This window comes from Eschrichtius robustus, chromosome 13, assembly GCF_028021215.1.
Source record: "Eschrichtius robustus isolate mEscRob2 chromosome 13, mEscRob2.pri, whole genome shotgun sequence".
Lineage (NCBI taxonomy): Eukaryota > Metazoa > Chordata > Mammalia > Artiodactyla > Eschrichtiidae > Eschrichtius > Eschrichtius robustus.
The window spans coordinates 91,878,258-91,891,140 of NC_090836.1; the positions used below are offsets into that span (position 1 = coordinate 91,878,258).

At 42.0% G+C, this 12,883-nt stretch overlaps 1 protein-coding gene across 1 annotated transcript in view; it reads right to left on the reverse strand.

Moving 5' to 3' along the window:
* BPIFC (BPI fold containing family C) overlaps positions 1-9,364 on the reverse strand; it is a 45,426-nt gene extending 36,062 nt beyond the window's left edge. Inside the window, exons 1-3 of the mRNA XM_068561385.1 lie at positions 9,325-9,364; positions 5,285-5,410; positions 3,712-3,832 (exon numbers count right to left, since the gene is read on the reverse strand). Of these exons, the coding sequence (XP_068417486.1) occupies positions 3,712-3,832; positions 5,285-5,410; positions 9,325-9,364 (287 nt within the window). The remainder of the gene's footprint in view (positions 1-3,711; positions 3,833-5,284; positions 5,411-9,324) is intronic.
* Between the last annotated feature and the right edge of the window lie 3,519 nt (positions 9,365-12,883).

Below are 12,883 nucleotides of genomic sequence, written 5' to 3' on the forward strand. Positions count from 1 at the left end.
GACGAAAAGATACCCTCAGAATGGGAGAAAATATTTGCAAACGAATCAACAGACAGAGGATTAATCTCCAAAATATATAAACAGCTCATGCAGCTCAATATTAAAGAAAAAAACAACCCAATCCAAAAATGGGCAGAAGACCTAAATAGACATTTCTCCAAAGAAGACATACAGATGGCCAAGAAGCACATGAAAAGATGCTCAACATCACTAATTATTAGAGAAATGCAAATCAAAACTACAATGAGGTATCACCTCACACCAGTTAGAATGGGCATCATCAGAAAATCTACAAACAACAAATGCTGGAGAGGGTGTGGAGAAAAGGGAACCCTCTTGCACTGTTGGTGGGAATGTAAATTGATACAGCCACTATGGAGAACAGAATGGAGGTTCCTTCAAAAACTAAAAATAGATTTACCATATGATCCAGCAATCCCACTACTGGGCGTATACCCAGGGAAAACCATAATTCAAAAAGACACATGCACCCCAATGTTCATCGCAGCACTATTTACAATAGCCAAGTCATGGAAGCAACCTCAATGCCCATCGACAGATGAATGGTTAAAGAAGTTGTGGTACATATATACAATGGAATATTACTCAGCCATAAAAAGGAACGAAATTGAGTCATTTGCTGAGACGTGGATAGATCTAGAGACTGTCATACAGAATGAAGTAAGTCAGAAAGAGAAAAACAAATATCGTATACTAACACATGTATGTGGAACCTAGAAAAATGGTACAGATGAGCCGGTTTCCAGGGCAGAAGTTGAGACACAGATGTAGAGAACAGACATATGGACACCAAGGGGGGAAAACTGCGGTGTGGTGGGGATGGTGGTGTGCTGAATTGGGTGAGTGGGATTGACATGTATACACTGATGTGTATAAAATTGATGACTAATATGAACCTGCAGTATAAAAACAAACAAACAAACAACCAAAAAAAAAAAATCACCTCCTAAAATAGCACTGTCTACTAGAAATATAATGTGAGCCATATATGTAATTTAACTATCTAACCACATTAAAAATGGGAAATATTATAATTTGAGCATGTAATCAATATAAAAATTGTTAATGAGATATTTTATTTTCCTTTTTCAAAAATAAACCTTCAAAATACAGTATGTGTTTTATATTCATGACGTACCTCAATCTAGATATTGCATTTTCATCAGAAATTCTTGACCTGTATTTAGAGTTGATAAAATTTTCAATTGAAAGAGTAAACTTACATACTCAAATTGCTCCAGACTTAAAAGTTCTTCAGTAACTGAATCATGTGAGTTTTTAAATTAAAATTGAAATTAAAAAAATTAAAAATCCAGTACTCAGTTGCACTAATCATACCTCAAGTGCTCAATTGTGACATGAGGCTAGCAGCTCCTGTTTGAACAGCACAGGTCTGAAATTATTGTACCAGTTTATCTGCTCACTAGCAATGCATGGGAATACCTGTTTCTCCTCATCTTATATTACAGGAATCACCCTGGATTTTTCTGCTGTGGCATTATCAACAGTGTAATTAAATCATTAGATTTGTAAATATATATTTAATGTTTGTCTCTCTCACTGGACACTAAAGGCATATCTGTGTCATTCACTACACTATATCCTATGCCTAGAACAAAGCCTTAGTACACAGTAGGTGTTCAACAAATCCTTGCTGAATGGCTGACTGTATCATAATTAGAGCATCTGTCATATTAGACCATGAGGCAACCGAAGCCAGAGGCCAGAGTTAAGGATGGGGGAACAGAAAAATACAAGACAGTTGTATTCTGATGAAATTGTGGGGCTTCAATAGGATTCTTCAACTGTTTTTTTGGGGGGGGGTATAGTTGCTTTACAATGTAGTGTTAGTTTCTGTTGTACAATGAAGTGACTCAGCTATATGTATACATATACCCCCCGGCTTGAACCTCCCTCCCACTACCCACCCCATCTGTCTCCGCAGAGCACCGAGCTGAGCTCCCTGCGCTATACTGCAGGTTCCCACTAGCGATCTGTTTTACACATGGCAGTGCACATATATCAACCCCAATCTCCCAATTCATCCTCCCCACTGTGTCCACACATCCGTTCCCTATGTCTGTGTCTCTATTCCTGTCCTGCAAATAGGTTCATCTGTACGATTTTTCTTCAGAGCTTATTATTTGTGAGACAAAAAAGAACCCCTATTTCATCTAAGTCACTCTAATTTTCTGTTATATTCAGCTGAACATTTTTCCTAGTTCGTACCATCACCCCTACATACCCCAGGGAGCTGAAAGATCTCTGCTTTAACCTATTTCTATTCTTGTTCCAAAACACCTGATGTTTGTCAAAGATGTTTATCAGTTACACCTCAAAGGAAACTCTACAGTCGTCCGCCCTGAATCAGTTCCAGCCTAAGTGCAAGAGCAGTGTCTGTGCCAAGGAAACCTAGAAGCGCCCAAAAGTTGCCTTTGCCTCATCACCGTGCTAAGATCTCCGCCCAAAGAGGGGACTTGTACTTTGCTAGGCACAGTGAGTGCCGGGCACAAGGGACTGTGCCTGCAGCACTGTTCCTGGAAATCTCTGCCCTTTTCCCCAGTTTCTGATGATGTACTGGCCTCTTACCCCTTAAACGTCTCCCACTTTCCTCCCATGGGGAGAAGGTGTCTTTAGAGCACGAGCTCTCCCTTCTTCACTCCTTGATCAACGAATAAAGTTTCTGCTCTGCTTTGCCGAACCTTGTCTCATTCATCTGGCGTGAGAAGGACCCAGTTGGGGTCCACCCAATCTGAGAGGGTGGGTAACAATATAAATATAATCTCAAAACTCTTGGCTGGGTGAAACAAGGCTCTGGATCAATGTGGCAATTCCATTGTTCTTACACTGATGGTCTTTTGCTATCACTAAGTATATCAACTAATCCGTGTTCAGCAGCTTCAGTTTTATCAAGTATCTTCACATTTGTTACATGATCTGCTTTTTATTGTTTACAGATTCTGACATTTGATTTTATTGCTGTAACATGGTAGAAAAGATTATAGCTGCCACCAGAATTCTTCTTAGGAAGAGAAGTTTATTGGTGGGAAAATTACTTGGAAAAGTATTTAGGATGATCCTTTGGTACCCAGGAGTGGGTGGAACTGCTATGCATGAGACCAGGGGAAGAAACTGACATTGCTCCAGAGAAGAAGAGGAGGTCTAGATAGCAAGAGGGCAGAAAGCCCTGTGCCTTGTAATCCACTCCTATGACCTCTGAAGTCTTGACTAAACTTTACAAAATAAGACAAGATGTAGTGAGAGCAGATTTGTTTGTGAGACTGGTATTGAACTCTGCATCTAAGTTTATGGGGGTAGGGGTAGCAATGGAATGAACAAGAATTTCATTTAGAATTCTGGGGGCAAGGTGCCCACGGCCGACATCTGCACCAAATGAGAGCTCTGATTTTAGGAGTGAGGAGACGACACTGAGTTCCTGAGCAGATTCGCCAGGTGCACAACGAGTGTGCAACAGGGATGTGACTTGGACCCACGCGTTCTGACCCAAACACCATGTGCCGGCTCCATGACCCCTCTTTCCTGGGTGATTTATCTGATAAGCCTTTCACCAGAGGTTGGTTAACTTCTACTCCATCCTGGTGTTACACCAGGACTCACGGTGGCATATCCACAACCCTGAGATTTTAAAGATTAATTTCACTGCTAAAAATGCTCTTCTCTTTTACTTACTTTTTAAAATTGTAGTTCACATAATCAATTTTCAGAAATTCAAGAGATTCAGAACCTTTTAAATCTGGGATGTTTCTTTTCTTGACCATTTGCTCAATCATCTCCATCCCAGCTTGAATGCCTGGGAAGCAACCAAAGAAAATGTTTACTGATAACAAAGATGATGATGGCATAATATCATTAAACACACAAGTTAAATTTATTAAGTAAGCCATGCTCTTAGATACTGAGAAAACAGGATTCTAACAAGGTGGTTATTATTGTCCCTACTTTGCAGAAGAAAACACTGGTCCTCAGAGAGGCTAGTGAAATTGTCCAAGAACCCAGAGCTAACAGCATGAGAGAATGTTAACACAGGACAGTGTTATAGGAAAAGTACAAAGTATCATCGTTATCCAATTTTACAGATGAAGAAACTGAGCCTCAAAGAGGTTAATTCTTGCCTAAGTCACACAGCTAAGAACTGGGGGAGCCAGTAGTCAAATCTGGGCAGTTTGGCTCCAGAATCTATGCCTGATGGCCAGTTCCAGAAGGTTATTCTACATTGTCCTTTTTCCCTCCTAGATTCTTTAAATTCAGGAATTTTGGACTGGAGGTCCATGGACTGTTGGGAACACTTGAACCCCCTGAAATTCTAATAAAAGATTGTGAGTGGGTCACGTGTGTGAGTATCTATCTCATTTTTTAGGGGAAAATTTTTCAGGGTTCACCTTTTAATCAGATTCTCAAAGGATCCCAGCACTCCAAAAAGGTTAGCAACCACTGCTTTTGTTTAATCCTGGAATAAACCCATCTTTATATAATAGCACCATAGAACACATTTCTCTGAGCTCGTGGAGAAATAGAGCCCTCTTCCACATTAAAGAGCTTGAGAAAAGAAACTCACACAGTAACGAAGAATGATCTTTTCATTTTTACCTTCTCAAGGAGGAAGTTTTGCTTTTACCCCTTCCTTTACAGCTTAAGCTCACTTCCACTTATCCTATCCTTTTTGGAGATTAAGAAGAGCAGATTTTACCCTCTATAATACTGTGAATAATACTGTAATATGGAGATGTAAAGATAGAATGTAAAGGATGGAACGATGGAACCGAAGGCACTATCAGACAGCTTAGGTTTGAATCCCAACACTCATTTACTAGCTTGTGTGACTCTGCAAGTTACAAAATCTCTCTGTCCTTCACTTTCCTCATCTGTAACATGGGGACATTAGCAACTGTGGAGGTGTCTGTTCACATATGTGAAAATAACAGTAGGTAATATTTGTTGGGCATTTGTTATTGTGAGATTCTGTTCCAAGTACTTTATATGCTCTAAGATGTTCATTGTATATGCATGTGCGGGGGAGAGAGAGAGGGAAAATATGAATCTGTGACTATGTTTGGATATGCCTATTGTTAAGGTGATTATTTTTTAGATACCACTTTTCCCCCAGCCATCTTAGTAGCTCTGGATCACCCCACTGTAGAGCTTGTCTCAGTCATGAGACAGACCAATCTGAGCTTCTGGATTTGGGTCACAGACTACACCTGGGGGGTGAGTACAGCCTGGCTTCTGAAAGCATCCAACTCACCATAGTCCAGAGCTCTCTGAGTAGCCCTCGCCTTGATTCCAGGGTAAATGGTCTGAGCGGATAAGATGTAGAGATTCCACAGGAGGAAACATCCCCAGAGGACTTGGACCATCTTTGTACACATCTGCAATTAGTCAACATTTATAGTCCCTTTATTATTCTTAACTTTTTCATTGGCCAATTCCATCTAGCATGTCTAGGCTTTCTCATTTTCATTGCTTACTTCCAGAACTTGCTCAGTCCATCCATCCATCCATCCATCCATCCATCCATCCATCCATCCATCCATCCATCCAGTAATCATTTATTGAACACACCAGAACGTATTCTAGGTGCTGAGGATGTAGAGATGACCTATGTGTGGCCCCTGACCTTTGCTTCCCACAGAATAGTGGGTGAATCAGACATACACACACAGATGATTGTAACACAGTAAGATATAATGCAATGCAATACAAGAGCCTTACAAAAAATATAGCAATTTGGATATGCCTTGGGAAGGATAATGGGGGTGGGATGGGGGAATTCTTGAGTTTTAGAACAAATGAGTCAGTAGTTTGGAAAGGTGGCCTCAGTGGATGTGAGGCAACCACTTATCTGCTTAAAGATCCTTGATGACTCTCCTTGGCCCACAGGACAGACAGGTCTAAGCTCTTAGAATGGCAATCAAGGCCATTCACAACTGGCTCCAAACTTCTTCCAAGCTCCTATCTCTCCTCCTGTCTAAGTGGTAGTGTTCTGAGCTGGCCACACTGAGCTATTTGCTATTCTTCAATTTGTCAGTTCTCACATGATTGAGGGCTTTTTCTATAACCCTCCCAATGTAAACACACATGCACATACATCTCTTTCTCTGTCTCTCTGCCTCTGGGTCACATACCCACATCTGTCTGGTGAATGCATCCTCCAGGGCCAGCTCCAATGTTCCCTCTGTGAAAGCTCCCCTTACCAGGCCATTTTGACACACGATGGACTTGGAGGCAGGCTCACCTCTTCCACCACTATCCCTCCAACCACTACACCAGCCAGTATCATTTCATGTGGATGTTTACAACTGCCTCCTTACTGGTCTCTCAGGTTCCCTTGCCCCCTTCTGGCTATTCTCCACACCAGAGTGGGCCTTTGAAAATGAAAGTCAAACCTCATCACCCCTACCCCCTTTTCCGTTAAAACCCTCCAGTGGTTCCCCATCTTACGCAGCATAAAAGCCAAAGCCCTTCCACCAACTGCAAGGCCCTGCCCTGGCCACACCTCTACCTCCTCGTTGACCTTCCTTAGCACACACGCCTGGCTCACCTGGCCCCAGCCTCACCGGCTGACTTGATCTTTCCTGTCACTCTAAGCAGCCTGTACCCCAGGTCTTTGCACTTATTGTTCCCTCTGCCTGGCAGAGTCACCCTCCAGATAACCACATGGCTGGGCCTTTTGCTTTCTTCAGGTATCTTGAGTGTTGTCTCAGTGAAGCCTCTCCTATCCACTCTATACGAAACACCCTCCCCCATGACCTCGATATTCCCCATGCTTCCCTTGCTTTACTTTTCTCCAAAGCACTTGTCATCACCTAGTATAGTCTACAGTTCTTATTTATTTTGTCTCTCCTACTGGAATTTTTAGGCTTCATGGTGAAGGACTTCATCACTTCAGCACCTTGAACAGCGACTGGCACACAGTAGGCAATGGGTAAATACTTTTTTTAACATCTTTATGTTAGTATAATTTACTAACATAAATTACTTAATTACTATAAGATGTAGTATATACTACATCTTTTATGTAGTACAATTAATGGGTAAATATTGATTGATTGATTGAATGAATGAATTAATGTCTCTTCCTTGAAACCATGAAGTGGGCCAGGTATGCCTTCTGAGGTTCCACAGTACTCAGTGCAGTCCTTGATCTTAATATGTACCATCCTGCAATGTGATTGCCTTTACTTGTCTATCTTACTTCTATAACTCCAGAGTCTAGTACAATGCCTGGCACATAGTAGACACATGGAAAAACTTAATAAACATCTTCTCCAAGGAGAAAGACCACATCTTATTCACTGTTATATTCCTAGAACTTGACACAGAGTAAGTGTTCAATGTATACTTATTGAATTAATGGACTTGATGAATTAATGTCACTCTACTTTCTTGATGAATGAAGCAGAGGTACCAACAGCAACAGTGACATAGGTTTCTTTTAACGAGACTCACAGCTGAGTGAGTAATACATTTACAGGCTTTGTTTCTAGTTCTGGGAGTTTACAAGCTGGGTGAGCTATCCTTACTGCATTCACACAGATACCCACGGAGTTAACACACAAACATGAAAGAAATCAGGGAAGCATTTGTGGGTGTGGTCAGGGAAGAGGAAGCTGTAGGAGCTGTGCATTTAGACAGAGCGAGGAGTCAGGCCAGCTGGGCAGGGAAGGATGCGTAGAGGGGCTGGGACCCAGGAGCAGTCTAAATGAAGGCAAAGGTCATTGTAAGAGGGGTGTGTGTGTGAGAGAGACACAGAGAGAGAGAGAGAGAGAGAGAGAGAGTGAGGGTCTATGCTTGGCCAAGATAAGCAAGAAGTTTGATAAAGGGGTTTGTGTGTGCTCTCGGGTAAGGCCAGAGAGGTAGGAAAGGGATAATGCAGACAAAGGGGTGTTGCAGAGAACTTATTTGAAAGGAGCAGAGCAGTCTGATCAGGGGAGGGAGTGTCCGAGTAGGGCTACTGCTAGTCTATCTTGCGCTTTTGTGTGAAATGAGAAAAGGTGCCCTCTGGAGATATACCAGCCTCTGGCACAAAGTGGGGCCAGAAGAAAGTGTTCTAGGAAAATCCCACACTAGTGTATCCAGCTTGGTGGGGAGAGAAAAGGAGGCTCCATTCATCCCTTGTGTTGGCATTTTGTCGAGTGCACAAGCTGGCCCACTCATACAGTGGGCCTATGCTCAGACTGGTGAATGCTCATGAGGGCATTTTGCAAGAGGGCCATGAGGTTGAGAATTAGGGTCTTGACTTGTCTGTTCTGTAGTACATAAATCCATCTTCAGGTGTGAGAAGAGGCTGGCTCAGTTATCCTGTTTACATTTCTTACCTGATCTCCCAGGAGCCTCCTCCGTATAATTCTGTCCCCCGCCCACCCCTGTCCAGACAAGTCCCCAAACTCACCCCATGTTTCCTGACTAATATCCATGCTTATGCTGTTCCCTTTTACTCAGGCCCGCAGAAACCCTTAAGGTCCATTGTAACCATAGCCTTCTTTCTGAAGCCATTTCTGACTTCCCTAAGCTAATCTCATTTCCTTCTGAGCCCTCAGTCAAAATATATACTTATTCACGCATCTATGTTTATTTTTTACTTATTGTCTGTCTCCCCTACCAGAATGTAAGTGCCATGAGGGCAAAGGCCTCGTCAGGTTTGGAGGTTTTAGAGCCTGGCTTGCTTGGTGTCTTGGACACAGTGAGTGATTGATAAGTACTGGTAGAAGGAATCAATGAATCATAAGTAAAGGAATAGCCCTCATTTCACTCTACATTATATTATGGTTCTTTGCAGAGGTGGTTAACAAAGCATTTGTACACTAGCAGAGCACATTCACCCATCAGAACAGATGTTGGCCACAGTTCTGGAGCAGGATTGGAGAGGGTAGGTACCGGATCACGGGCAGCACAGAGGAAGTTTTGGAGGAGTGGCCAGTGTGGTTGGCGTATGCGGGGGGTTGGGGTGGGGGACTCTGAGTAGTGACTATTTACTATTAGATACTGAGGTATTTCAGTATTTTAAAACTGCTACGGCCTTATGCATTCAGTGTGATGTCTCAGCTCTATGGAGTTGGTTTGGGTAATAAAGGACAATCTACAGGAAGAAGCTGGGCAGCATCAGGGCAAAGACAACACTGAGGAAAGCACGGAGGAATGAGAGTGAGAGCTGAGGGGAAGGAATTCCAGTAGGAGAGGAGGGTCTCTGATCAAGCAACGAGTAATCTGAGGGCTGGAGGAAGTGGGATAAACAAGCGTGAAGTCCTCCACATTCTGGGAGGCAGGGTGATATCAACAACATCTTATACTCAGAATGGATGCAGAAGTTAGGTCCAGTTGCCATCTGTTCTAGGCCTTCCTTGAGCCTTTCTTTTTTTTTTTTTTTAATTTTATTTATTTATTTATTTATTTATGGCTGTCTTGGGTCTTCGTTTCTGTGCGAGGGCTTTCTCTAGTTGTGGCAAGCGGGGGCCACTCTTCATCGCGGTGCGCGGGCCCTTCACTATCGCGGCCTCTCTTGTTGCAGAGCACAGGCTCCAGACGCGCAGGCTCAGTAATTGTGGCTCACGGGCCCAACCGCTCTGCGGCATGTGGGATCTTCCCAGACCAGGGCTCGAACCCGTGTCCCCTGCATTGGCAGGCAGATTCTCAACCACTGCGCCACCAGGGAAGCCCCCCTTGATCCTTTAGTTGTCCTGGGAGTGGTCCAGGGTCCTTGAGAGGGGGATAGGTAGAGATGGATGGGATTATGGGAGTGAGAGGAACACTCCTGGGGCTTAGATTAGTGGCTATTTACCAACTGGTAGAGAAGTATTTCCACGTTTTAACAAATGGTGAGCCATACTGATGTGTAGTCATGCTAATATCACTGTAGGCAAAGAATTGTAAATGGATGTGTCCTGCCTAGGCAGGCATAAGAGAGAAATTTTTTATTGAAGTATAGTTGATTTACCATATTGTGTTAGTTTCAGGTGTACAGCAAAGCGATTCAGTTTATATATATATATGTATATACATATATGATTATTTTCCATTATAGGTTATCACAAGAGGGGGATTTTTTAAAAGAGGAAAACATTTTCAGAGTAGTGGAAAGCAATGGGAAAGAATATTAGACCAAAAAGTCTATATCCATTAGACTGTATGCAAAGTAAGGTAGAAATTACGTCTCTGCCTGGCATATATCAATAAATATTTGCTAACTGACCAACCGACTGGCTTACAAGATTCTGGTGAACTAAGGAAGGTTCTAGAAAATGTTGAAAGAAATGAGAAAACCAAACCATCATATAAATAGCTCTCCATTTCTACAGTGAAAAAGCACGATAAACCAAAGCAGAGGTATTACTTGTGAATGGAAGAACAATTAAAATAATAAGTTTGTATTTCTTCACCATTCACAAAACTCATGACAATACTATCATCCTCCCCCCATTTTAGACATGTGGACACAGAAGCTTAGAGAGTCCAAATGACCTGTCCAAGATCACATAGTAAGTCAGACTCTTTGGGAATCAAACCTGTTCTTCTGGCTCCTAATTCTACTGTTTATGGTTTTCTTTCATTTAATGACTTGATAGTGCTAGATTTTTCATTTTAATCTGGGAATTTTAAATAGGAGTTGCTTGATGCTACCTTATATGTGGAAAAATTCATTAAGCATCTGGAAAATTTCAAGCATCAAAGTGCAAATCCCTTTGTATTTTCTTGGGTACGAATGGAGTTTTAAATTCCCTTCCAGCAGTGAAAAACCTGTTTTCACTTCTTGGTTAAAGGAAGTTTCTGAAGTGGTCTGCTTTGATGGAGATCCAGGAACTCAAAACTGCACATAGAAAACACATATTTTTCCTCTAGAAATTTTATGAGTGAATAAAATTACTGGGCTCTAAAGGGACGGATTGTATGTAACTTTCAGTTGAATTGTTTGGGTAGGATGATAATTTATGGGCAGGGGAAGAATAGAAACTTGTCAAGCCAGGAGATGACTCCTAAAAGGTTAGGTAATTTGGCAGACAAGTAAGGGCAGGGTAAGTTGCCTGTGAAAAGAAGGAATCCAAGATGATTTAAAAACCTGCCAGCAAGTTACCTATTTCGTTGCTTCTGAGGAATTGCTTCTTTCCAATATTCGAAACCTCAGGAGTCACTGCATTGCCATACCAATGTCCAGACAGAATAACACTTCTAAATTAGTTGGCTCTTACTTGAGCCGTTCTGATGACCGGAAATAAGAACACTCAAGTACAACTTAGAAAATTCCTGAGACAGATCAACTTACCATTACCACTCACGAAGGAGAGCTTTGACAGACTCTGGAAAAATTAAAAAGGAGTGATGAATGAATGCAATGTAGCCTTTAAAATAGAGGCAAAGTTTGAGAAATTAAATTCAATTGGCTTAAAGAAGCCTAGTCTGTAAGAATATTCCAACCTAACAGTTAAGACAAATAATAGCATTGGTAAAAAGTCTATATCAACAGGTATGGAATATGGGCAGAACTGGAGAATATTTCAAGGGATTCAGCACACACATCTGATGTTATACCAAGATCTCTAATGACAAGGGCCTTGAAAATTTACACCAAGTCTTCCCTCACCCCCCAAACTCTATACTTAACACAAACAAGTTAAACAATTCAGGCAGATGGGAAGGTCCTTTGCTTGGCAGGATCTAGGTCACTGATATGGTTTAAGACCTGGTCCCAAAGCACAGAGATCACAGCAGTTCCTTAATCTGAACCACACCAGTTGAGAGACAAGTGCGAATTTTCTGTGCTGGGTGCCCCACTGGAATGGAGGCAAAAATAAGTCCAGACTATTGAGCAACACTTTTAACACTGCTGAAGGATGCAAAACCAAACATGTAGTCCAAACCAACTCTTGTTTCTTTCTTAGAGCTGTTAGTCTTCTGCGTGAGTGACATAAAAAAGAAATAAAACAGAAAAACCTAGGCAGACAAAAATAATTCAGGATACGTGACAGGGCGCTGTTCAAGGTGTCCTACCAGATCTGGGTCATCTCCAGCAACAGGGTAATTCCCGTTGGGAGACTGTGCACTGGCAGAGACCTGAAGTTTGTTCATGATTCTTACCTCAAGCAGAGGAAGTATCTAAAGCCGGGGAGCACCTTTGATTCCCTCTGCCTTTGAAGTCGATGTGCTTTCCACTTGAGGCTTGAACTCAGCTGCTGCAAAGACAAGGTAATTACGTCTAAATCATCTAGGGGTGGATTTTTAAAAAAGCCTCTTTCAAAATATGATACATAATTGCTTCACTTCAATTACTCAATAACTTGAATGAACACTTCAGTCTCTACCTAGATGAGAAAACAATGCCACCTATGCAATAATTATCTCCCTAACACACACACACACACACACACACACACACAACTTGTGAAATTTTTATGGCTACTTCACCAGAATGCTTAAGAATTCCAACGTATTGAAAAAGGTGTTCAATTGTATTGAATTGGAAAAGGAAGAACTTTCCTTTCTGGGATAGGAAGCTGGTTTCCCTTGGTCAGGGTGCCTGCAGTTGGTGGTGCCGCTACTGCCCAAAATACCTTTTGGACTTTTGGTGGATCAGATTCATTCTGAAAGCATGAGGCTTGATAGCCACGCCGACCTAGTTACCATCTTTATCTTTCAGGGTAGGGCCACAGATGGCATCTCTAAGTGTCTGCTCCTTTTCAGGTTATTAATGACTTCCTCTCCCAGAATTCCTTTGAAATCAGTTTAGGTGGGTTCATCAACTATTATGGAACTTGATGTCTTTAGTCTCTAAGCGTCATCCCCACTCCCATCCCCCATGTTTTAGTCATTGAACTTTAGATGGCCAGGGATCTGATTACATGAAGTATCTAAG